At 35.8% G+C, this 25,882-nt stretch overlaps 1 protein-coding gene across 1 annotated transcript in view; it reads right to left on the reverse strand.

Moving 5' to 3' along the window:
• The window catches only part of LOC136030161 (serine/threonine-protein kinase Genghis Khan-like), a gene marked incomplete in the record, with an annotated part of 195,824 nt that overhangs the window by 159,491 nt on the left and 10,451 nt on the right, over window positions 1–25,882 (reverse strand). The window contains 3 exon segments of the mRNA XM_065708888.1: window positions 10,263–10,562; window positions 20,710–20,981; window positions 23,890–24,138. Coding sequence (XP_065564960.1) covers window positions 10,263–10,562; window positions 20,710–20,981; window positions 23,890–24,079 — 762 coding nt within the window.

A 25,882-nucleotide genomic window follows, 5' to 3' on the forward strand; every position in this document is an offset into this window, starting at 1 on the left:
AAAACCAATGTCAGTTCCAATGCTTGAATAGTCAGCTAGTTCCATACTACATTCCTGTTCTCTGTGCCTAAACATGTATTATTTTATAAAGTACTAGCTGTTGGGGTGGCGCTTCGCGCCACCCCAACACCTAGTTGGTGGGGCGCTTCGCGCCCCCCCCCAAGCCCCCCCGCGCGCGTAAGTCGTTACGCGCCATATTAGTTATGCGCCATTGTAGTTGTGTCCCTGTGTCCCACCTGTGAATATAGATAGATTTATATATGTGTTTCAAACTACGCAAAAATTGCGAATAAACAACATTCTTGGCTTTCCCATTGTCTGTGCATATGCAAAGCCGTATGTACTAATAATGACGTCATATACAAACGCTCTTTTTACAAACAAACAAACATGCATCCACATAACTCGTTTTTATATAGATAGATACAATACAAATTAACTGCGTAAAACTTGCGAATAAACAACATTCTTCGCTGTCCAATTGTCGCTGCATATAAATACATTGTCAGGTTTACCGACCCTCGAACATGCAACGTACAATTGTCCATGGGAAAAACAATCAGGATTAAGATCTATACCACATTTTTCTAATGATTGACCTTGAGCTTTGTTAATGGTGATTGCAAATACTAATCGAATTGGGAATTGCAATCTTTCAAATTGAAAAAGCAGATCCGTTGGAATCATGGGAATGCGAGGAATAAGAACAGCCTCACCCTCATAAGGCCCTGTCAAGATTGTGGCCTCTATTAGGTTTTCCATTGTTTTTTTTTACGGCAAGTCGCGTGCCATTGCAAAGCTTTAGTGGGTTGATATTTCTTAAAAGTATTATTGGTACGCCTATTTTTAGTTGTAGCACGTGTGGTGGAAACCCTGAAGGATCTATGGAATTTAAAAATTCAGATGGATAATTAACCGCTTCATTTGGTTCCAAAACTGTGTCGACTGACTTGTAAAGGACTGCCTGGTCTCGAATCTTGTTCAAAACAATATTGTTGATTTCGTGGATGTCTATATTTTTGGGTGCGAGAATCGCTCTTTCACTTAGCCATTTATTATTTTTATAATTTTTTAGAATATTCGGAAATACTTTTTCAATCAATTCATTTTTGGACGTCACTAAATTACAGAAATCAGCAGGTAGTTGTATACGTCCTGAAATTGAGTCTACTGTTTGACCAGAGTCATCGTTTTGCAATCGGACACGCATATTTGTAGTTAATTTTAATATTTTTACGTGTGCCTATAAATTAGAATTTTTTAGGCAAGCAGTCATTTCGTCTGCAGGAGTTAAACTACGTAAAAATTGCAAATATACAACATTCTTGGCTTTCCCATTGTCTCTGCATATACAAAGCCATATGTACTAATAATGACATCATATGCAAACGCTCTTTTTACAAACAAACAAACATGCATACATACAACTCGTTTTTATATAGATAGATAGATAGATAGATAGATAAAATACAAATTAACTGCGTAAAACTTGCGAATATACAACATTCTTCGCTGTCCAATTGTCGCTGCATATAAATAGATTGTCAGGTTTACCGACCCTCGAACATGCAACGTACAATTGTCAATGGGAAAAACAATCAGTATTAAGATCTATACCACATTTTTCTAATGATTGACCTTGAGCTTTGTTAATGGTGATTGCAAATGCTAATCGAATTGGGAATTGCAATCTTTTAAATTGAAAAGGCAGATCCGTTGGAATCTTGGGAATGCGAGGAATAAGAACAGCCTCACCCTCAAAAGGCCCTGTCAAGATTGTGGCCTCTATTAGGTTTTCCATTGTTTTTTTTACTTCAGGTCGAGTGCCATAGCAAAGCTTTGGTGGGTTTATATTTCTTAAAAGTATTATTGGTAGGCCTATTTTTAGTTGTAGCACGTGTGGTGGAAACCCTGAGAATAATATCTCGAGGTAAAAATTGATCACCGACCATAACGATGGCCACTTCGTCGATAGTTGGAGCATTGTATCTACGCACATGTTGGCCAGGAGGCGTTTTGTCAGCGGAAATAACAATTTTATGCGTATAAGTAGGCATCAAATCGATGGCTGTTTTGAACAGACGCACTAAATTATTACTTTCGTGGAAAAGATGTTGTAATTGGGAAACGATTGTCCTTTCAATGTTGGGAGAAATTTCGCAACGTGCATTCAATTCAGAATTTCTATCACTGATGAAGTACAATTGTAAAAATTTATGATTCTCGCCTGAGAATGGTAGAAGAGACCCTGCTCTATGATAAATTTGCCCTTTTACTTTGAAAGTAGACATAAATTGATCTGGATTTTCAATTTGGGCTCCAAACGACGTCATTTGGAAACATGAGTTGTATTTTCTGATTCATTTATATTCCTTATGTCCCGGTGTCCCGGTCGTCATTTATATCCCCCTGTTTTATATATCCCGCTTATTTTTCAGTTTTTTTCCTTTTTTTAGTTTTTTTTTTACTTTTTTAGTTCTTTTAGTTTTTACGTTTTTTAGTTTTTTTTAGTATTTTAGATGAATTTTTTTTTAGTTTTTTACCTTTTTTTCTTTTTAGTTTTTATTGGTTTTTACCTTTTTTTAGCTTTTTATCTTTTTTATTTTTTTTTATTTTTATTTTTAATTTTATTAGTATTCTTTTTCTCTTCTATTTTTCATTTTTCCTTTTTTTTAGTTTTTAGTTTTTTAAGTTTTTTCCTTTTTTTAGTTTCTTTAGTTTTTTTAGTTTTTCGGCTTTTTTATTTTTTTATTAGTTTTTAGTTTTTTTTTGTAGTTTTTGCCTTTTTTTAGTTTTTTCAGTTTTTTTTTTAGTTTTTAGTTTTTTACCTTTTTTAGCCTAACCAGGATTTGAACCTGGGACCTTCATTCTCCGTTCTGACACCCTCTCTCACCGAGTGACTACTCCAGCATGTTCATTTTGGTGTTTTAAATGGTATATTATTAACCAAATTAATGTGTTTTACAATATACTAAGCATCGTCATAACAAAAATGACGGCAACTAATTTCATGACGTCAGCCGAAACATGATGTCACCTGATCCACAGACCCACAGACAGACAGACAACTTATTTTTATATATATAGATGGGTAATAAACTTTTTATTACAAACTTGACGTTTTTCATGAATAGCTAGTTCCATATAGATATTGTTAAAATTTCTGATAGTGTTAAGGTTTTTAAAAAAATAACCAGATGTTTTTTTATTATTTATTGGTTTCCCTATTACAGTCTATGTTTCAATATTCAATGGATTTACAACATCCATGATTACAATGGATTTTTCAATATAATCATTTTCAATGTCAAATAACTTCTCCAGGTGATGCTTCCTTCCTTTTAGACTATTTTTAGGGAAATCTACAAAACCCCTCAAGCTTCTAAAAAGTCCACAAGTAAAACCCCTTCACAGTCATAAAAAACAGTTGCCAATACCTTGTTGACAAAAAAGTCACGTATTTTTTGAATACCCCCCGTACTATTGCATTTTGTGGTACCAGGAAGGTAATTTCGGACCAAGGATTCACAATTAGCTGATGGAGACGATGAACGTGAAAAGCTGTTTGGTAGTCCATTAAAAAAAATTCTTTGCTTCGAAGTCAGGTTATACGAAGTAAAATTAACGAATTGCAGGATTATAGGGAACTAGCATTTTACTGAAAACACAAAACAATGTAAGAGTTTTGGTAGAGTAAAAGTAAACGATTTCAGGACACACTGTATAAAAACAAAGCATTTTAGAATTTTTGTCCAATTTGGCATCACTTCTGCACAAAGAGTCCGATGATTAACTGTCGTTTTGGATTTGAAAAGGATACTTTATGATAATTTTGTAGATAAATTTGAAGTGAACCAATCCTGATAGTATTAGGACTACAGACTCACTTTAGAATCTGTATCATAAAATTATCTTGTTGTGTGAAATAACTGGATTTCCAGAGTTCATATTATGTTTATTTGTTCTTCATTCCGAGTAATACTAGGTGAGGTCAAGATATTACCTGATGAATCAACCCATTACCTTTGTACACTGTTTAATGACATAGCACTTCTGAAGATAATGTTTATTTTTATGTCTAAATTTTTATGGTAATTTTAATTGTATACTGAAAGTTACCGATATCACAGTTCGTATAAGACTATGAAAAGCGTTACTAGATTAGTTTGTTGTTGTGAGGCTATGTACTCACTTTTGACTCCTAAATCAATATTCTTTTTTTTATACTTGGCTTTTGTGTTCTCAGTAAAGCGCTAGTTTCTATAATCCAACAAACATAGGAAAATATCACCAGTTGGTTAACTTGCACTAGTTTTACCGATATATATTAGATAGGCTGTGAAGTAATAATTTTTGTTCATTTTAAGATTCAACTGGGGCTCTTTACTTCTCTCATAAAAACTTCTTAAATTAATAAAAATTATATTTACATTTAAAATTTTTTAATTCAGTTTTTTTATATTAATACAATCAAAGTCAGTAAGCTTTCGGGCCCTCAGAAGAGAGAATATGGTTTTGTTTTGTTTCTAAACTAGAAAAATGAAGGCAACTCATTATTTCTCAACAGAGATTGCATATAGTCAGCGGGTCTAATTGTAATAGGTGGCGAATTTTATACATGCTTCGGTGAGCATACCTTGCTTGAGAATAAAGGGATTTAAAAGTTTGTTTTCGTGGGGAAAAACGCAAAATATTATCTTGTCCTCGATAAGAGGTGTGCAACGGCTTATTTTTTATGCCAGTCGTCTGACAGGCTGGATAGTTCAAACGAAACCGACGACAAACCAAAAAGCTAATCTTCAAAAAAAAAAAAAAAAAATCAGATGAACAAAAACAATAAACACTACATCATCACCTAAAATCCTATTTAGAAAGCTGTTACATTATAGTAACCCTTCTCAATCTAACTTGGTCAATGGGAAAAATTACAGTTTTATTGACATAAATCGCGCAAATTAGAGGGGAATACACTCAGAAAAAAGACTATCATTCAACGAGGAAAATATAATTAAGAATAAAGTGACATCAGGTGAACAAACCTGACAAATATCTGTGGATCCGTGAAGCGAAAAGTGTCTGACGCCTCCGAAAAGACCCCAAAGATGTTGATCCCTCGCAAAGAATTTCTGGCAAGGTAAGCGAAAATATTTAATGACTCCCGGACTTAATGCCAAAAGTTCCCAAACATCTTAATCTAATAAATATCATGAAACCAAATCATCAAAGCTTTCTAAGTTATTGGTCGAAATAAATTTACGAAAATGTACCGTTGATAATGAAGTTGGACAAAAAAAAAGAAAAAAAACTGCTATTGAAATAAATTATCCAAAAAAACCATTTATTATAGAAATTCATCATCAGCAAACATATTTTTCCTAAGCTGCTGAAAACGAATATACAGAGCAAATAATTTATCAATTTGATAATAATAATAATAATAATAATAATAATAATAATAATAATAATAATAACAATAATAATAATAATAAGGATATCAACAAGAATAATGCAACGAGACCAACAATATAGAAAGGAGAAGTGAAAGAAGTAAAACCAACTTAATATGGCTAAAGGCGGAAATGCAGGGCCAAGCAATAAAGCGTGCATCTAAGGAAAATTATCAAAAAGGAAAATAAATTTGGAATAACGAATGGAAATTCAAGAAAGAGAAAGAGCATCTAGGTGACTGTATTAGTCCTAGGTGAACTCAGGTCATCCGGCTTTTCTTTTTTTGTCATGCGAGAATGGTTGGGTAACTGTGACATCTCAAAATTCGGTGACGCTCTCTGGCCCTCACGATCACCAGATTTGTCCGTTTGACATTTTACCGAGGGGCCTACATCAAAAGCTGGTCTATAACTCGGGAAAGGCGACTAGATAATTTGAAGCAAAGATTGCATTGCAAAAAATTGGGGCATCTCAGCTGAGATGTTACAGCGATCAACGGGGAACATCAGAAGCAGATATGAAGAATACAGGCTAAGGAGGATGCCCTCTAAAGGACATCGTTTTCAGACATTCCGAATTTAGACTAGGGTCTCTAAAATGACTATATACTCTGTATGATCAATGCATTAGAATCAGAACCAAAATTGATTTTTGTGTAAGTTTCAATGCGCCAATAGGAACAATTAAAAGACAAAGAGGTCCCCCACTGCTGAATTAGTTCACGAGGGTTTTGAAGTTGCATGAAATTTTAACTTGGACAATATTTTTAAGAAAGCAAGCATTTATGAGAGAAATCGAAAATTATCTTCTATCTAATATAAATGCTTATCTAAACTAAGGAAAATATGAATGAGAATACAAAAATTGAATGGACTTTCATCAATTCAAGCATTGTGTGAAATAACGACAATTACCTATCCACGATTCCATTTCAATTTTGGATTGAAGCTAAGAAAAGGCGCTTAAATAGTCGCACTTATACCTGCACACAAGTAGAATAGAGGAATTCCTCTCCTAATATGAGCGTCACTTCCAGTGATGGACCAGTGTGTGACACCAAAAACAGAGGCCAATTTGTTATGCCTTGACTGGGTGGCGGAAGTAAAACCTTAATCACGGCAGCTATGCTTGGCTATCCGTTTTAACTACAACTACTACTGCTACAAACTCATTATAGCACCAAACCACCTGAGGCGAATACAGCTACGCACGCTCCTCCTCCTCCATCCCAATCTATTCAAAGCCTTCCTCTACACCATCCCAAGAAGTTCCAATTTCCCTTAAATCTTTCCTTACGACATCTTCCCACACCATCCGGGGAAGACCTGCTTTTCATTCGGTCCTCGACGGTTGGCCGAAATGGACCATCTTTGGAAGTCTGTCATCCTTCATCCGCAAAACGTGTCATAACAATCTCATCCTTACTCTCATTATAGCCTAAAAAGCGGGATCGTACCACAATCTTCGTAGAGCTTACTGTTTTAGATACGACAGTCAGTCGGGTACTCAAAACGATCCGTAGGCAATTTCACTGGAAAACAAATCCTCCTCTGTTTTATTACCTAGGAAAGTGAGTGTCAACTTGATCGATCTTTTCGTTACTCAGCATCGCCTTTTTACCTACACTTATTCTTAGTATTAGTGACATAGTGTTATTAACATTAATTCTCAGACTTATTCTTACACCCTGACCTCGCAAAAAAAAAAAAAAAAAAAACTCTAAAAGTTCATTTATTTTCCTAACATTTTCATCTAAGAACTCCAAAGAGAGTTTTACTTCTCCACTTGATTCCACCTTCTCCCATTGTCTTGCTCCTTAGGACAAAATCTATTAAAATGATCCATATGAATAGGGGTAGAACGCAACCCTGCTTAAGTCCTAATTTAATACAAAACCAGCTGCTAGCCTCACTTCCTTAACCGCGGCAATGTTATTCTCGTATATAGCACTAGTTGCTTTAATTACATCTCTTAAAAGAGATGTATAATCGTTTTAATACTCCTACAGTACCAAGTCCCAGTGTCCAACCAGCGTTTTTTATTATTGTTATAATTAATTCTTAAGCGTCTGAGAGTCTTTGTAATTTACTTTTACTGTTAATATAGACATAAATAGCATTTATCATTCCTGAATCAGCTTTGGACTTGAGTGAAAAACATCTTGCTTCAATTTTTACTTACTATGGGGACAAGGAGAGGGAATATTCAAGAGAGGGATGGTAAGAATCTGGTTAAGGATTTTCGATAATAGAGATTGTACACTGTTTATGCTTCCAAGTTTATACATTCCAGAAATGACACGAAGTCTCAATTTTTGGGGCCACACGCCAGTTTTTGATGGCACTGTCAAAGTAAGTAGATGCAAGCGTTAGCTTTCTTAGACGTTGTAGAGATTCAGGGTCCCGCTAGTGCTGTATAAATAAAAAAGAAAAAATACATAGTCGTTTACTCGTTGTACATCAATACTTCCATTTTTTTTTAGAACATCCTGAAAAACCGTTTTCCTAATCAATTTTTACTGTCAAGACAACCACAAATAACAGTTGTTGTTCCTGAATCAGACTTAAATAGGAATTTGTTTTTTTCACAAGGTTCTTTTTTTTCAAAATGTGTTTCTCAGTTTTCACTTACTAATGGGCGTAAGGGGTATATTAGTGGAAAGATTCTAGACCTCTGGTTAAGGCTTTTCGGCCATTTATGCTTCCCAACCTTCCCACTTCGGTAATTGTATCAAAAAATTCATTTTCATGCCATATACGATGACGCTATCAATGCGCATCAAGGGGGCACGCTCGTGCCTCTTTAAAGAGGCGAACCACGACAATGTTAAGCGATCTTCGATTCCAGTGGTCGCAGAGGGATGGGGGATGCATTTCGTAGCCCGAGCTCCAACTAAGAAACCTGCCAAATTTCATCCCCCTCCGACTTTTCCTTCATGGGGAAAATCTGGCCGAAAGTTTCGACCCCCCAATCCCACCCCCCTTTAACGTTGTCCGATCGGGCTGAAATTCACAAGTTAAGGTCCCCTAGGGCCCAGGAGCTTATCCGCGAAATTCCAGCTCGATCCGATAACTCCTTCCCTGTTTTCCAGAAACCACGCATAGCCACTTAATGTTCATGTTCTCCTTTTGTTTTGTTTTTCTGCCACGCCTACAGGTCACAGCCGACATCGGATCTGGGTGTACGAAGACTCATTCGACGCGGAATTCTCCGAGTAATTTTCCTGGAAAGTTTCGTCGGAAAATCTTAACCCCCCGATTTTCTAGCTTAGAAAAACCCATTTCCCCATAAGAGCCCATGTTAATTTTTGAAATTCTTAAAAGTTATTTAAAAGTTATATTTATACACATGCAGGTATTTCGACTTCAAACATGCCCGGTTAGCTCAGTCGGTAGAGCGTGGGACTTTTAATCCTAAGGTCTAGGGTTCAAGTCCCTTATCGGGCGGTTTTTTTCACAAAATATGAAAAAAAATTCGTTTTCTTAAAGAGTTAAAGAGGCTGCGTCCCAAAGTCGAACCTTAAAACGTACAGGAATTAGGAGAGGCAGTCCTAATTCCTGTACGAGGAGTACAGGAATTATTAAATTACATCCACCATGGATTGTAGAAAAACGTACAGAAATAATATGAAAAAAACTTCGTTTTCTTAAAGAGTTAAAGAGGCTGCGTCCCAAAGTCGAACCTTAAAACGTACAGGAATTAGGAGAGGCAGTTGGGGAGCTGCTGCCCCCCAAACCCCCCGCTTTTAAAGACTCTTTTGTACAGGTTTTTTGTTTTGTTAATTAAAAGAGGGCCTTTCCGAAGCCAAGAGCGGGCTCTTATGGCTCTTATGGGGAAATGGGTTTTTCTAAGCTAAACCTGCACAAAAGAATCTTTAAAAGCGGGGGGTTTGGGGGGCGGCAGCCCCCCAACTGCCTCTCCTAATTCCTGTACGTTTTAAGGTTCGACTTTAGGACGCAGCCTCTTTAACTCTTTAAGAAAACGAAGTTTTTTTCATATTTTTTATATAAAGCACTAGCTTTTAGATGAGCCATTATGCATCTCTCTACGATCTTGCCAATCATGTTAGCCCTGACAGAAAACTTGAGACACGTCACTACTTCCTACACAAAGAAAGGATTTTCCTTATTTTTCAAGACGGGGGCCAAAACCCACAAGTAAATGGAATTAAACCATAGTGATTATAACAGTCCGCATTTCATTTTGATCTGCGATCCATTCGATCCACTTATAAACGTTTATTATAATATTAAAACTTTATAATAGTTATTATTCCCGAATCAGCATTAAAGGAAGAATTTTTCACCAGACATTGCTTTAAAACGTTGAGATTTCGGTCACTATGGGTGGTGATTTACTCTTTACTAGGATGCAGCTGTTGCTGCAACCATGGTTTATTTAACTTTGAGTTGTCTGGACTCCCAAGCCCATTGTTGACTACTTCTCTGATAATAAAACTATTGCATAGTCTTATCTTTTAGCTACCTCTTCTTAGAGAAAAAATTTGAAGACCGAAGGAAATGCTTTATAAGAAAAGAAGATATAAACGTAGCCTATTGATCTAGGAACAGTGTTTTTTTTTTTTTTTTTTTTTTTTATATATACAACCATACAGTTCAAAGAGGTATTTACAACAGCCAAATCGCATTCTAGAGTTAGCCAGCATTTTATAACTACACGACTGACTGAAAAGAATAATCCGTCAACAAGTTAACTAAACAAAAAAAGCTAGTTGAAAATAGCACAAAATCTTACGCAGATAAAGATTCAGTTCTAAGATCTTCTAAAACCTCTACTTGATAAATAATGCTTACCCTTAAAATTTCTGGGGATATATAATCCGGGGTTCCAATAGCCACATTACTCTGCACAGTACCATCTTCCCGAAGCCTTAAACACGACCCAAAATCAGCCAGTCTTATGTGCCCGTTTTGATCAAGGAGAACATTGTCGGGTTTTATATCTCTATGAACGTACCCAAGACGATGAATAGAGTCAATAGCCAACACCATTTCAGCAACATAAAATTTGGCCATTTCTTCGGGCAGTCTGTCTTCAAATTTGGACAATAATGTTAATAGATCCCCACCGCAATAATAATCCATAACAATGTACTGAAAAGTAAAAGTTCACTTTAAACATCTCCGAAACTAAAGTCGAATCGTCAGTTTGATCCACAAGCTCTATCTACCTCCGTCCATGCAAAACGATTAAAAAATGCACAAGGACAAAACAGAAAGAGTAGAAAATCAAAAACAAAAATGGAGAAAATTTCCCCCAAAAAGGTGGGAAACGGATCCTAAAACAGTACATGAGACAACACTGGAAGAATAAATAAATAGATAAACAGAAAGGTATTTGATTTTATATTTATATATACATAATATTTATATATATATATATATATATATATATATATATATATATATATATATATATATATATATATATATATATATATATATCTAGCTGTTGGGGTGGCGCTTCGCGCCCCCCAAGCCCCCCCCCCCGCGCGTAAGTCGTTATGCGCCATTGTAGTTGTGTCCCTGTGTCCCACCTGTGAATATAGATAGATATATATAGATTTTTAACTACGTAAAACTTGCGAATATACAACATTCTTTGCTGTCCCATTGTCTGTGCATATAAATAGACTGTCAGGTTTACCGACTCTTGAACATGCAACACATAATTGTACATGGGAAAAACAATCTGTATTCAGATCTATACCTCATTATTCTAATGATTGCCCTTGAGCTTTGTTGATGTTGATTGCTAATCGAACATTCCCTGTGTCCCCGTCGTCATTTATATATCCCCCTGTGCCCCCCCCGGCGTCCCCGTTGTAGTTGTTTCCCTGTGTCCCGGTCGTCATTTGTGTCCTGGTGTCCCAGTCTGTAATTTCTGTTTGAGTGTCGCGGTCGTCATTTATATTCCCTGTGTCCCGCTGTCCCGGTCGTCATTTTTGTCCCGGTCGTCATTTGTGTTCCGGTGTCCCGGTCTGTAATTTCTCTTTAAGTGTCCTGGTCGTCATTTATATTCCCTGTGTCCCGGCGCTTTGTTGATGGTGATTGCTAATCGAACATTCCTTGTGTCCCGGTCGCTTTCTCTTTGAGTGTCCCCGGTCGACAACTTATTTTATATATATATAGAGATATATATATATATATATATATATATATATATATATATATATATATATATATATATATATATATATATATATATATATATATATATATATATATATATATACAAAAATATAGTCCTTTCATCTTGTTATCTTTTTTTCAAATTTAGTAAAATTTAGTACAAAGTTTTTAGTAAAATTGTTTCATTATTTCGGCTCAAACAAGGTGCAGTGTGCCTGCCATTTTACTAAAAGGTTGCCTACGTATGGAGGATGGGGGAGAGGGTGTTAGAGCAGCCAATAACACAAATTACTCCTCTAGTTATATAGATTGAAAATCCTATCAAGATTTCCCTTCAAACACGTAGACCAGGCCTACCTTTCTGCTAACAAGTTTTCAGTACGATCGGTGGAGGGGAGGGCTGGAGGAAAAGCTCCAATCATAAAAATAGAACAACCTTGTATGATTATGGTCAAACAGTTGCGATATTCAAACCGTTTCGTGTAAAGTGGTGACAGGTCGGACACGACGAGGAAGGGGGTGAATTTTTCCCAATGTGTCCCACAATACTGAAGTCTTCAGCTCCTCAGAATTTTGAAAACGATTGATCTTATGAACAAATCTTAACGAACTTTGAAAAAAAAACACATAAAGACAGCTTTCAATAGGTTTTTTTTTTAATTACATCATTTCATTTAATTACAACGAAAAATTTAATAGTGCTCTTCCACAAAATTTATGTCGATATCAGTGTATTTCTAACAGTCAATTTGATTTTTAATCTAACATATAACGAAGTCCCTTGAATGGTTTCTTGCTTTTGTATCTATTCCTTTGCCATATCAACCAGTTCGTGGTAACGAACTGTAAGCAATGAGCGACCCGGCTCAAAAGTAACCAAAACTCAAAAATTCACGGATGTGTGTTTAAAGTATTTTGTTGTTTTTGTTTTTTTTTTCAGAGGTGATCTTATCAACCCAGTGGTCCTTGAATATCGAAGGAGGGATCATTCGAACGGATATTAAAAGTTCTAGTGCCCTGTTCAAGTGACCAAAAAGGTTGGAGGGCAACTGGGCCTACTTCCATGCCAATTTTTTCCCCAAAATGATCTGATCAAAATTTTGAGATAGCAATTTTATTCAGTATAGTCGAAAGATCAAATAACTACACCTTTAGGTGTAAAATGACCCCCACACTCCGTGGGGAGATGCCTGTAAGTTATGAAATTTGCCAACTGTTTACATTTAGTATTTCTTATTGGGAAGTATAAAGCATTTTCTTTTGGTATAAATTTCTAGGGGGAGAATCTTCCTTAAGGAGGTAAATTTCTAAGGAGCAAATATTCCAGGGAAATGTTACATTGGGTGGTTTTGACAGAATTACTATATGAAATTCTTTTTAATTGCCTTACATTCTCTTTGTCAATTTTGTATGTGGAGATGTTGCGGGGGAATTATCCAGGTGCTTTTTCCCGCGTGTTTTGTTTACTGGGAAATAACTTCTACGGAAAGGGGCATTTCTGAGAATTTTTCGGGGTGAATCGTCCGCATGCAGTTTTACAGGGAGGCGGGATTCTCAGCGAGGATCGAACTATCTGGAGGGAATTTGACGACAGGGTGCACTTTACTTCGGATAAAATTTCGCCACAGGAGGGAGGGCGAGGGGTATATTTCATAGAGGGTGAGCCAAATTTACCGGCATTATTTGAAAAACGAACCGAAATTATTCCATATATGAAGTGTTGCCCCCTCCTCAATACCTTACTCTTTACGCTAAAGTTTGACTGTTTACTAAAATTCAAACACAGGGCCGTTTAATTAGAATAGGAAGCTTTTTCAAAAGTGCAAACAGCTTTAGCGCAACGAGCAAGGTATTTAGGAGGGGGCAACCCTTCATATCCAGAATAAATCTGCCAAAATTAATATACAAGTTTTGTTTTAATTTTTCCTGTACGGTGAGCCAAATTCGAACCGGCATTAGTTAAAAAACGTTCAGAAATTAAATTAAAAAAAAATTTTAACTGAAAGTAAGGAGCAAAACTTAAAACGAAAGGAAATTATTCCTTATAGGAAACGGGTTGTCCCCTCCTCAAAGCCTCGCTCTTTACGCTAAAGTTTTATTGTTTTAGAAAGTAGAGATGAGACAAAGAGTCAAACTTTAGCATAAAGAGCGAGGCGTTGAGGAGGCGACAGCCCCTTTCACACAAGGAATAGTTTCTGATCGTTTTAAGTTGTAATTTGAGGGTGTTTCCTACCTTTTTCAAGAATCAGGCAAATTTTCTCAGGGTCGTAGCTTTCGATGGGTAACAGCAAACTTAATAAAATGAGCTTTCAAAAATCAGGCAAATTTTCTCAGGATTGTAGCTTTGATGAGTAACACTAAACTTAATAGAAGTAATATATCTGGAATAAGCATAAAAAGCCAATTCTTTTGATACATCTATTGTTATCACAATTCCGTTTGTTAAAGTTTTGGTTACTATTGGTGCAACTCGCTCCTTACTTACAGTTCGTTACCACGAACTTTTTGAAAAGGATAGTGTTGTTTGTGCTTTACCGGAATTTTTTTTTTTGTCTAAAGCCGTGTTTTTTTGTCTAATTTTGTAAATTTTTTTTTTGTCTAAAGCAGTGTATATTTATTTGTCATAACATCAACAACAAAAATGAAACAAAATCGCATAATAATGAATATTGCTGAAAAGAACCAATACAAGTTAATTGGCTGTATAATACATAATGATATTCATTCATGGGAAACCCATCAATTCGGATTTGTAAACATTATAAAAGAGGAGACATTTAATACATACTATGTTTTAGCAAAGCGCAAATGACATTCTGACCTTTATGAGGCGAAGGGGCGTTAGTCCTACTTCTGCTGGTTGTAATTCCAATTGGTTTTAAATTTGAGTTGGTCATTCATAGTAATTCCTGTTTTGAGTATCATTTGTTCATTGATAGTGATTTCTATTCATTCTAAGTTTGAATTATTATTTGAATTTATTCTACTCGCTCAATAGTTTAACGTAGCTCTTTACTGTGTTTGAAAAACGTTTTTTAATTTAAAGCATGAAAACGAAAACTTTCAAACATAATCAATTAATTACTGGGGAAGAATATCACCAAACACGCTAAATCCATACTCTAAAAGAAAGAAAAGTTTTGTTATTGGCTTTGTCGATTCGTTTTAACTTTCTTGGAACTTTAATTTATAATTTTTTAGGAAAAAATTATACACTAAGTAATGTGGCGCTCCTGTCATGAATCCAATTCTTGTTTCATTACTTATTGAGCTACTGTCAAACAAAGGGTCGATCTCGACGATTTTGGCCTATTTCCAGATTTTTTTTTTTTTTTTTTTTTTTTTTTTTTTTTTTTTTTTTTTTTTTTTTTTTTTTTTTTTGACAAGATTGAAAATGAAAGCCAATCCTAAATTAGTAAAATTTCAACTAACATCAGCTTAATTATTCCAAAATTATAATAGTTTCATTAGATTCTACACCACGATTGGAATCGTTACCTGATACTCCTTCCTAAATGCGTACATCTTTAGAAATCAGATAAGTTAGGAAATAAAAATGCAAACCCAAAGTAGAAGGGTCTGGAAAAGGAGGTTAACCGAAGGATATACATCTAAAAGTTTAAAAGCGTTACCACGAAAACTCAAAAACTTGTCCTAAAAATGTGCTTTATTAGTTTATAACTCCGACCTTTCAGACACAAACCTGTGACCTTTGAAGGTGTGCATATAAGTAGCTCTTCTTCTTCAAAAAAAAAAAATCTAGGCTATTGACTAACTGGCTCTCCCACCTCTTTCTTAGCAATGACAATTAATTTTTGTTCCTTATGTCAACATTTTCAGAAATCTCGAGGTTTGTAAAAAATACAAATCAGGAGTAGTTTATGAATTCAATAGTTCCATTTCTAAGGCCTCTAGCCAAAGTTCCCAAAGACAACTTTCCAACATGTATTTCTGAGCTTATATACTAGTTCAACATGGTAAATATTATGGGCAAATTAAAATATTCTGTATGTACAAAAAATGTGGTCCGTAAAGGATTGACTTTTCGGAAAAAAAATATATATCTATTAAGGTTGAACCATTTGCATGGGCTTTTAATTCAGAAGCATATTTTCATGCAACGTCTCTCTTTTGGAATTTTTGTAAATTCCTAAAATCACCTATTAAAAGCGGTCTCTGGATCGGTATATACCACCTGTTCCAGTATGGACTAGGGGCGGTAAATACTGAACCAGATGATGCTCCATAGAGAGCCAAGCAAAAATTAAATACACGATTTGCTCTTTAAGATAAATATATCAACACACAAGCGAAAATTGGGGAATTGTTCCAAAATATCTTCATCAGGATAAATACTTGTCTTCTGGTACCAGCCTTTGCCACCTGTTAAATCTGGCTTCGCCTACTCTTGGTTTTCACCTGAGGAAGTTAAGGAAAGCATTTCCTCTGTTTACATAAATTTAAGAACACAGATATCGCTATCTGTAAGAATTGTTGATAAGCAACAGAATCGGCACTACAGTTTCACTTCCCGGGCAAAACCTTGCTGAATGGCCTCATTTGTCCTAGCTTATCAGGGACTGCATTTGAGCAGGCCAATAGAAGATAAGTCTAAGCCAATAGAGATAAAAGTCTGCTCGAAATCTTTAGGACCAGAAGTCGTCTATTCTTGGTCCATTTCCACTTTATTTCAATATCCAACTTCAATCCTCTTGCTCATTTTAAATTTCAAAAATTGTCATTGGGTTCAAATTCAACATTTTCAATGGATGTATCCAACTTGCCAGTAACAGAAGAGTTCAAAGACCTTTATAGGAAAGTCGAGGGGGGGTGTGAAAAACAAAAGAATTATGTTCCGAACAACCTACTCTGTCGGAAAATGAGATATTTATCGACCTTGGACAGCATCCAATGGTCCATGGCTCTGGTGTATTAAAGATAGAAAGGGTACATACCCTTATATCGAGAGGCTTTTACTCAATTCTTAATTGTGGTGGGAAGGGGAAAATATTTCCTTTGAAAGGTTAAGTGAATTACTTGCAGTGAAGCGTTAGATTAACCATGATGACGGATCAATAGGTCTTTCTGGTGAGATGTAGCAAGAGAGTGCAGCCCACAAATTCTTCCAAACAGCTTGAAATAGAAATCCCCTTCTATGAATAGAAGGGGATTTCAAGTTCTGAAATTTTCTATTCAATTTCTGAAATAGAAATTGAAAATACTCTTCCCTGCGATTTCTAAACATGTGATTTCCTACATTTTTTTCAACTATTGGTATTTGCGATAATTTTTCCCACCTGATTTATGAACCGAAATTAATGAAACTATTCTTTCTGGTATTCATTTTTTGTTGTTTTGATCAAACCAGCTTTTATTTCATTAATTGCCTACATTTTCAATAAATTATTAAAAAAAACTATGCTTTAGTGTAGAGAATAATTTTACTGCCTTACGGTTTCAACTTGATTCCCAGAGCCGTTTCCTTTCCAGGACACTGCAGGCACTCAGTTTTGACCACGTGGCAACGCCTTTTTGATTGTCTCTTTGATTTTTGTCTTTTGATTTTTCTCGCTACTTGTCCGTGAATAAATTATAGGTCCCACAGAGGCCTATAGTGCAAAAACGTTTAGGTGCTTCAGGGACTAAACACTTCTCTGCCCAATTACTCCACCCTCTCTAACCCCTTCGCCAAGTCAAAATTCGATGTTCACTTGGCCTCACTAACACTCCCTAACCATTTCAACTTGATACTCCAAGCCGTTCCGGAGATTTTGCATATATAGCCTACTATTTCGATAAACTAGTACCACACCGCGTCATTTTATTTACCTCGCTAATCCAACAAATAGTACTAGAATATCGATAGATGGTTCATTTTAACCAAAATTAAATATTCTAGTGCCCTTCTTATGTTACCAAAAAGATTGGAAGGCAACTAGCCTCCCTCCCTCACGCCCCCCTTTCCCCCAAAGTAGTCCAATCAAAATTATGAGTTTTCATTCTTTTCAGCATAACTGAAAAGTCCGATAACTATGCCTTTGAAGATAACATAACCCACCCCCACCCACAACCCCTGGGGAAAGGACTGTAGGTTGTAAAATTTGGTCAGAGTTTATATATAGTATTTGTTTGTGGGAAGTATAAGACATTTTTTACGGGGGTGAGGGGGGATTTTCTACTTCAGGGAATTTTCCATGGGATGAAGTTTCCGGAAATGGAAATTTTACACTCGAGAGTTTGCCAGAATACCTACACGAAATTATTTTTATTTATCTCGCTTTCTCTTTGCCAACTCAATTTTACATATGGAGATGTTCCGGTGGAATTGTCAGGGAAAATTTTCAGCGAGGTTGGATTTGTCTTGAGAATAGTGTCATAGGGAGAGATTTTCTGCATTAGAAGTTTTCCATGGAGAATTTTTTTCGTGAGAAAATCTCCAAGCGGGGAGTTTCGCGGGGGCAAAATTCTAAGGGGGGGGGGTGGATTTCAGGGAAAACATTTCGACGGAGGGGAGGTTTCTGGTGTGATTTCAGAAATGATGATAAGTCAAAATCTTTTCCAAATGAAAGTATGCAAGGGAAGATTTGTCAGGTGTAATTTTTCGCAAAAAAATTTCTGGGGGGGGGCAATATTCAGCGAGGATAAATTTTTTCGGGGGAGGAGCCAGATTTCTCGTTATTATATGGATAACGATCAGAAATTGAATTTAAAAAAATAGTTCTTTCAACTGTCAACAAGAAGCAACATTAAAACTTAAAACGATCAGAAATTATCCATATTTTAAGGGGGTTGCCCCCTCCAAAATACCGCGCTCTTGCCGCTAAAGTTTTGGCTTTTGACTTTTTGTTTAATTCTTTAAGAACGATTCCTGAAACACGATGGCCGTTTAATTACAATAAGATACTTTTTGAAGTGCTAAAAAATTAGCGTGAAGAGCGAGGTATGGAGGATGGGACATCCCCCAGTGTAAACCTTAGTAGTCCTCTTGGATGAAGTAGTTAGGGTAAAATTATTCTTGGTAGGAGTGACCGTTTTAAAAATAGCCATTGTAGTAGCAGTTGTGTAGGGAATAGTGGTGGTAGGATAACTCGTGGCGGAGAACTAGTGGTGAAAGTAGTTGTGGAAGCAAAAGTGGTGGATGTATTCCTGCTATGGGTATTCTAGTTCAAAATAGTCACGGTACGAATTGGAGGAAGGAAAAGATTTCGTAGAAGAAATCCTAGTCGAATAATTAGTGGTTGCAGCAGCAATGTTCAGGCTGTTGTAAGTTTATGGCACTTCAGACCTCCCCCTCCACCTATGCAGGGCCGTATTCAGAGGAGGGGGCTATCCGGTCTGTACACCCATCGAAAGTTTTGTCCGACTCAGGTAAAAGTAATTTAAAATACACGTAAACAAGTTTTAGTTGCATTTTTTTTTACATCGTCCCTCCAAACAAAAACCTGGATCCAGCCCCTGCTCCTTGGGCCATTTTTCTTAGCGATGGGTATCGTAAAATGTAGAAAATGGGAAGAAAGATTGTTAAAGAAAATAGGAAGAGAGGGCAAACACCCATTAACGGAATAATTTCTGTTCGTTTTAAGTTTTAACATTTCTCCTTATTTTCAGTTCAAAAAAACTTGTTTTTTTATTTAATTTCTGAAGGTTTTTCAAATAACACAGCAAAATCTGCCTCGCCTCTACGTAAAAGGTTACTCAATGAAAAGTTCCTCCCGCGTAAAATTACCCCACCTTCCTGGAGTATTCTCCCCTGACAATTTCATCGTCGCTGAAAAGTCACTCCGAACATCTCCACGTTTAAAATTTAGTTGCCAAAGAGAAAGTAAGACAAACAAAACGAGTTCTGTTTAGGAATTCCGGCTTGTAAATTTTCTCCTGGAAAGCTCACCACTGGTAACTTCCCGTTCACCCCGCGGAGAATTCCCCCTCCTTCGAAGGATCTCTCGCAAAATGTTAGAAAATCTCGTTTAAGGCACCTCTCCCCCTAAAAAGAACTAATGCTCCCCTTTTTAGATGGTATGCAAAAATGTACTACAATATAGCCGTAAATAACATTGTAGATATGTACCACATAATAAACGTTCATTGGCACAGACTAACTTATAAAAGTTTATGTAAATTTTCTGATGCTAATAAATTTTGATGGTTAACTTTACACTTGATGATTTTTATATATTTAGAATCACCATAAAAAAGCAGCTCCCTTTGAAGCATATATTGTTACTAGTTTCCACTTTTGGAGTTTGAGTTAGCCTAGTAATGGTATGGGCCCCTCTTTGCTTACAGTTCGTCACATGAATTGTTTGATGTGTCTAAAGGTGTGCATCATATCCACATCTATGAGCTTGACAGTGGGCCCAGGCCCATGAGTATCACTATTGAACCTCTGTGTACGCAGACTAAAAATCCTTCCACAATTCTGGCTTTAAAAATGTACAAGGCTCTTCTTTCAAATAGAATTTATCTATGAAGCCTCTATTTTGAACTAGCCAATTTGCACAATTTGGCACTCCTAGTTGTCTGGGGTTGCATACTTCATGTTTGAACCTTCTTTTTGTTTAAATTTTCAAGCACTGCAGTCAAAATGGTTATCTTCAAACTTTAATAGCACGTGGGATAGCAAAGGTGCAAAGGGTGTTCCATAAAAAGAGCAACAAAAACACTACACCATGCCTAACTTGAAATAGTTATAAATATTGGTTAAGAACCAAAAGCACACAAATAGTCAAGTTTCAAAGCTACAAGAAAAAATGTGACATTTCTCAGGAAAAAAAAACATCGAAAACATTTGGCCGAAATAGTTTGAACCTTCGAAAGAGCTTTCTAATACGAAATAGTTTGAAGCTTCGAAAGAGCTTTCTAATACGAAAGAGTTTGAAGTTTCTTGTCTCTGTAAAAACTTCCAGCAACATCTATACACTTTTTACGATAGGGGTGGGGATTATGTCCGAAGGTTGGGCTTAAACATTAAGTTGGACGATCCCAAGTTACCCAGGATTTCAGAGACAATCTTGCTCAAAAAGTCCATCTAAGCAAAATGAAGATTTGCACACGAACACATGAGATACCAAGACGACATAAAAATTCACAAAATAAAATTGAAACCTACCAAATTATGTTCATCGTGGAAGGCATAATGAAGATTTGTTATCCATCTCCGGTCTCCATTGACTAAAACATCACGTTCTTCTTGAAAACAGGCAGCTTCTGCTCTTTTTAACATCACCCATTTATTTAATATTTTCATTGCATATACTTTATCTGTTCCCCGAAGTCGAACAACACAAACTTCGCCAAAAGCCCCGCGACCAATCACTTTAATTATCTCAAAATCATCACGAGATAGTCGGAGAGATTTGAACTTCTCAACTAATGGCTTAACTAAAAAAAAGAATGATTTAGTTGTAAAGAGAATATTTTGGTAAAATGTACTGTCTTTTAAAAAACTATCTATATAGGGTAAGATGAAAGTGAAATGTACAATATTTGGAAGTATAGAGTTATAGTTGACTTTTTGATCTCCTACCACGACTATAACAAACAGTTCCTGCTACAATTAACGTTATCAGCTACCTTTAATAAAAAAAAGTATTATTTAGAATTACCAGGGGAAGGTTCGGAGGGCAATTTTAGGGGCACGCGCCCCCCAATAGAGACGGAAATTGTACTATTTACAGAGTCGGAGGGGTAAAAAATACCGAGAGGGGAGCTAAATTTGTAGCGATGTCTTTCCAAATATTAATTCTGTATCCGCCCCTGAGTATTACTGCTATTTATATATATGAAACCTATCTTAATTCAAAAACAAACACTAGTTAACCTGAAAAACAAAGTTTTCCCATGAAAAGTACAGTGGGAATTTTAAACTGAAAATGACCAGGTATTAATGTATACAAGATGTCTAACCTAAATCGAATAGGAACTACCTTGAATGAAGAAATGAAACTGAAAGCAAAGAGAAATTAAAATGAACAATAAAGAGCAACTTTACCAGAAATTACTACAAACAAGTGTAATTTTGTAGCCCCTTAGACCCCAAAAAGGGAGTGTAATCTTCGTTTTACTGACTAATATCTTTCCTTTGTGTTTTTTTCTTTTTTTAAGAAATTAGGTAGTGTCGAAACTTCGAAACACATTTTTCTTCCAAATATATAGAAAATTAATTGGCCAAATCCTATATAATTATAAAAAAATATATGATTATTTCTATATAATTAAAGCTATTTAATCGATTTTCAGTAAAGTATAAACCACGCCCTATCCTTCCACCACGTTTCAGGGGCGGCAACACCAAAATTATTTGTGGAAAGAATCTAAATATTTATTACAATTCTAAAAATTTATGACAATTCTTAGTCTTACTATTTTATTAAGGCTCAGTTTTCGTTATTGTTTTCTTACTTTTAAGTCTTTGGAAAATAATTGACTAACAATTGAAAACAATAGACTAAACAAACTTTCAATTTAAGCAATAAATTTAGTTTTCAGAAAAGAAAAAAGTATTGTAATTTGTGTTCTTTTCAAATCTGGCTTTATTGTACCTTTAACTTCTGTTTTTGTTTTTTGCTTGTACTTTTATACATTTCTTTGTTCAGTGTAAATTGTGCCCTATTTAGGTCTGATATCTTATATTAGCTTTTTAAGTTATAAATTCACTATTTAAATTGATAAAAAAAAACTTATTTCTATTTATTTACTTTAAACATAAGGTTTAAATTAATGTTATGATTACACTCATTCATTTGAAAATTAATTGTACCAACATAAAAGGACGCATTTCTGTTTTCAGCAAAACAAGATCTTTTACTTTCTTATATAAATTTACATAGCCTAATTATCATTTTTGCAATCCTAAGTCCTCCAGGAGGGGGAGTTTGATTCCTGATGTCACCAATTATTTAGTTGGGGACAGGGATCAGTGGAATGATTCTGTAAGCTTAGCAAGTATGTACCCAACTCCAAATGGGTAACTGGGAAACCAAGGGAAGGTAAACAGAAGAGGGCGCGCAAAAGCATAGGATGGATGGCCCCCAATCCCCACTGCACTTTTGGGCTTACGGACCACAAAATAGAGATCAGCGCCGTAAGTATAAACTTTAAAGTTGAGCGCTATATCCTTTAACTTACTTCTTCTTATCATTTTTTAATATAGTTTCGGTTATTCTTTTAATGTAAATTGTTTTGTATTTGTCTCAAGGGCAGACGTAATTAATGATTTTGTCAGACTCTCCTCATTCCATGGTTCTGCTTCACACACCAACTATAGCAGGGATTGAGCACGCCCTATTAAGTGGCCAACAATTATTTAAGACTCCCATCTCACGTAAAATTAGGCATAGCCCCACATCGGCTGTCAATCGCAAGCAATCCGCATACGACTGACGTCCCTTTATCTTACACGATTCCTGGAAACAGGAAAGGTGTAGCAATCGTCCTTGAGCACCGTCATCCCCATATCCTATCTCCTTGCCCTCTGTTGATGTCATCTTCTAGAATCTAAGGCTCACGAAGAACTCAAGCTTAAGACATAAGGGATATCTCAATGTACGCATGTGTTAGTTACCTATCCTCTGTCAATATCAAGAAATCCCCATGTCAGTTGCCGTTTTAGGTCTCAAAATTTGGGGGGGGGGTATACCATAGGAGTCTAAAAATACAAAATAAAGGGATTTTATTTCAGAAGTCAGGAAAACTGAGGGGTCAGCTGCCCCCTATCCAGGCCTAGAGCCAATACTGCCCCATGCTCTCAGGGGCGCCATATGACGGTGCCTATGCCTACTCTCATTGTAAGATTATACTATGAATTGTTGTCTTAACTGCACTTCTCTGTAACAGGTCTAGTTTCTCCCGATTTTAGCTTTTTATTATCAGTTGCTATACAAAAAAAAAAGATTTAAAAAATTCAGAATGTCACCTAATTAGTTTTTAGCTCCAAATAATGAGATAGAACTGGTACTATTTTGTGACTATGCACACTAATAACTTATTAGGATTACTGTAATAATGATACAAAATTTGGCCATATAGCAAGTTACAGCCATCTAAAAAACACAAAATATTAAAAAGAATATAGTAAAAAGAAGTTTTATTTCATACGTAGGCTAGATGTGCTACATCCAAAAAGAAAGTGTGATCTTGAATGTGGCTCTACAACAAAACCAGCCTAGGCCTTTGTTGACTCTTATTAAATAAAGGAAAAAATCATATGCAAGATAGCGTCATAGTTAAGTGTGGTAGCTAATGAGCAATCTAATGGAGTTAAGAACACAAGCAAAACTACAGTTATTACCTGTTTCAATGAAATTGGAGACAGTCCTTTCTCTTCTGAGGGAAGACTGTGAGCATTCATCGTACAATACAATTAGAGAATCTAAGAGACCTTCAACACTTGCTGCACAGTTGGCTGGATTTACTGGACCCTCTATTTGATATAGAGTTGCATTCTCTAATTCTGTAACTCTTTCACTTAGCGATTTCATGTTGGCTTTATTCGCTTGACCACTATCAATATCAATAAGGGCGTAGTTACATTTTTACCCTAGAAAAAAAATACGATCAGTAAGTAACCACAACTTAAAACTTCCAGAAACAGTGGGAGTCCCTCAGGCGTATAGGTATGTTAATTCACATGTCTCATGAATATTTGCTAAATCCCTATTTAACCTTTTCAGGCCAGAGTTGCCGTTTATTCAAGCGACATGTCCACAATTGCCACGTTTTGTGGGTCTTCCTTCTTCGGCCTCTTATCTCTACTCTTTTTTTCTATTTTCTATCTCTTCTGTAGCCAAACAGGGATCTTGTGGGGGGATCTATCTTTGGGAGAGGGGGGTGAACCCCTCTCCCCGAAATGTTTGTCCTACTCGTGAACAAAAACGAATACAGGCAAATTTTTTATGCATTTTTTTGTTTTTTCTGCCCACCCCTAAAAATTCTTTTGTACCCCCTCCCCAGAAAAAATCCTGGATACGGCCCTCGATGAAAGTAAGAGCGAAGTTGAAACTAAAAACGCAGTTTCTGTAATATATAAGCAACAGTAATTCAAATAAACGGATCCATGATATTTCCCTGTATCTTTAGAAATCTTAAAAACTGGTGCTTTACTGAAAACACAAAATCTAGCCTTAAAAAGATTATCCTGCAGAGCATAAGACGAACTTGTAAGGATTTCAACAGTCTTATACCAATCATGATACTGGTAACTTTCAGGATATAATTCTCTAAAAAAAAAAAAAAGAAAAAAAAAGAGGGAAGTTCAGTTTTCAGTAAAGCGCCATTTTTTCAGAATAAAAAAAACAGAAATATCATGAGTAAGTTTATTTGAGCAGTTTTATAGACATTTATTGCATAAACTGAAAACTAATAAATTTTGTTGCTCTTAAGTGTCAACTCACCTTTTAGTTTAATCAGAAAAACTTTTTTTTTTTTTATTTTGTTCGTTTTTGATTTTCTTAAACATACACAATAAGCCATTTAAAAAAAAAAAAGTATGATTTAGCCAACGAAACTAAGAAAACCAACATGAGTTGTTAAAACAGGGAATCAATAGGCTTTGCTTCCTACCTCTCTTAACTTCCCACGAAATAAGTGCAACTTGCCACATAGATAAAAGTCCCGAAATGGTATTTTTACGAAGTTCAATTGCTTATGAAGCGTCGAACTTAAGCCACATTATCTTTTTTATATAGAAATATAAAAAAAACAAGTTTTTTTAACAGAAAGTAAGGAGCGACCTTAAAACTTAAAACGAACAGAAATTACTTCGTATATGAAAGGAGATGCTTCCTCATCAACGCCCCGCTCTTTACGCTAAAGTTTGACCCTTTCTCTTAACTCTACTTTTTAAACAGTAAAAAATTATAACTATAACTAGTTATAAGGTTTGACTACGCTGAATAAAATGGCTATCTCAAAATTTTGATCTGGTGACTTTGGGAAAATAATTAGCGTGGGAGGGGGCCTAGGTGCCCTCCAATTTTTTTGGTCACTTAAAAAGGGCACTAGAACTTTTCATTTCCGTTAGAATGATACCACTCGCAAGATTCTAGGACCACTGGGTCGATACGATCACCCCTGGGAAAAAAAAAAAAAATAATAAATAAACACGCATCCGTGATCTGCCTTCTGGCAAAAAATACAAAATTCCACATTTTTGTAGATAGGAGCTTGAAAATTCTACAATTGGGTTCTCTGATACGCTGAATCTGATGGTGTGATTTTCGTTAAGATTCTATGACTTTTAGGGGTTGTTTTCCCCTATTTTCTAAAATAAGGCAAATTTTCTC

Source organism: Artemia franciscana, chromosome 8 (genome assembly GCF_032884065.1).
Source record: "Artemia franciscana chromosome 8, ASM3288406v1, whole genome shotgun sequence".
Taxonomy (NCBI): domain Eukaryota; kingdom Metazoa; phylum Arthropoda; class Branchiopoda; order Anostraca; family Artemiidae; genus Artemia; species Artemia franciscana.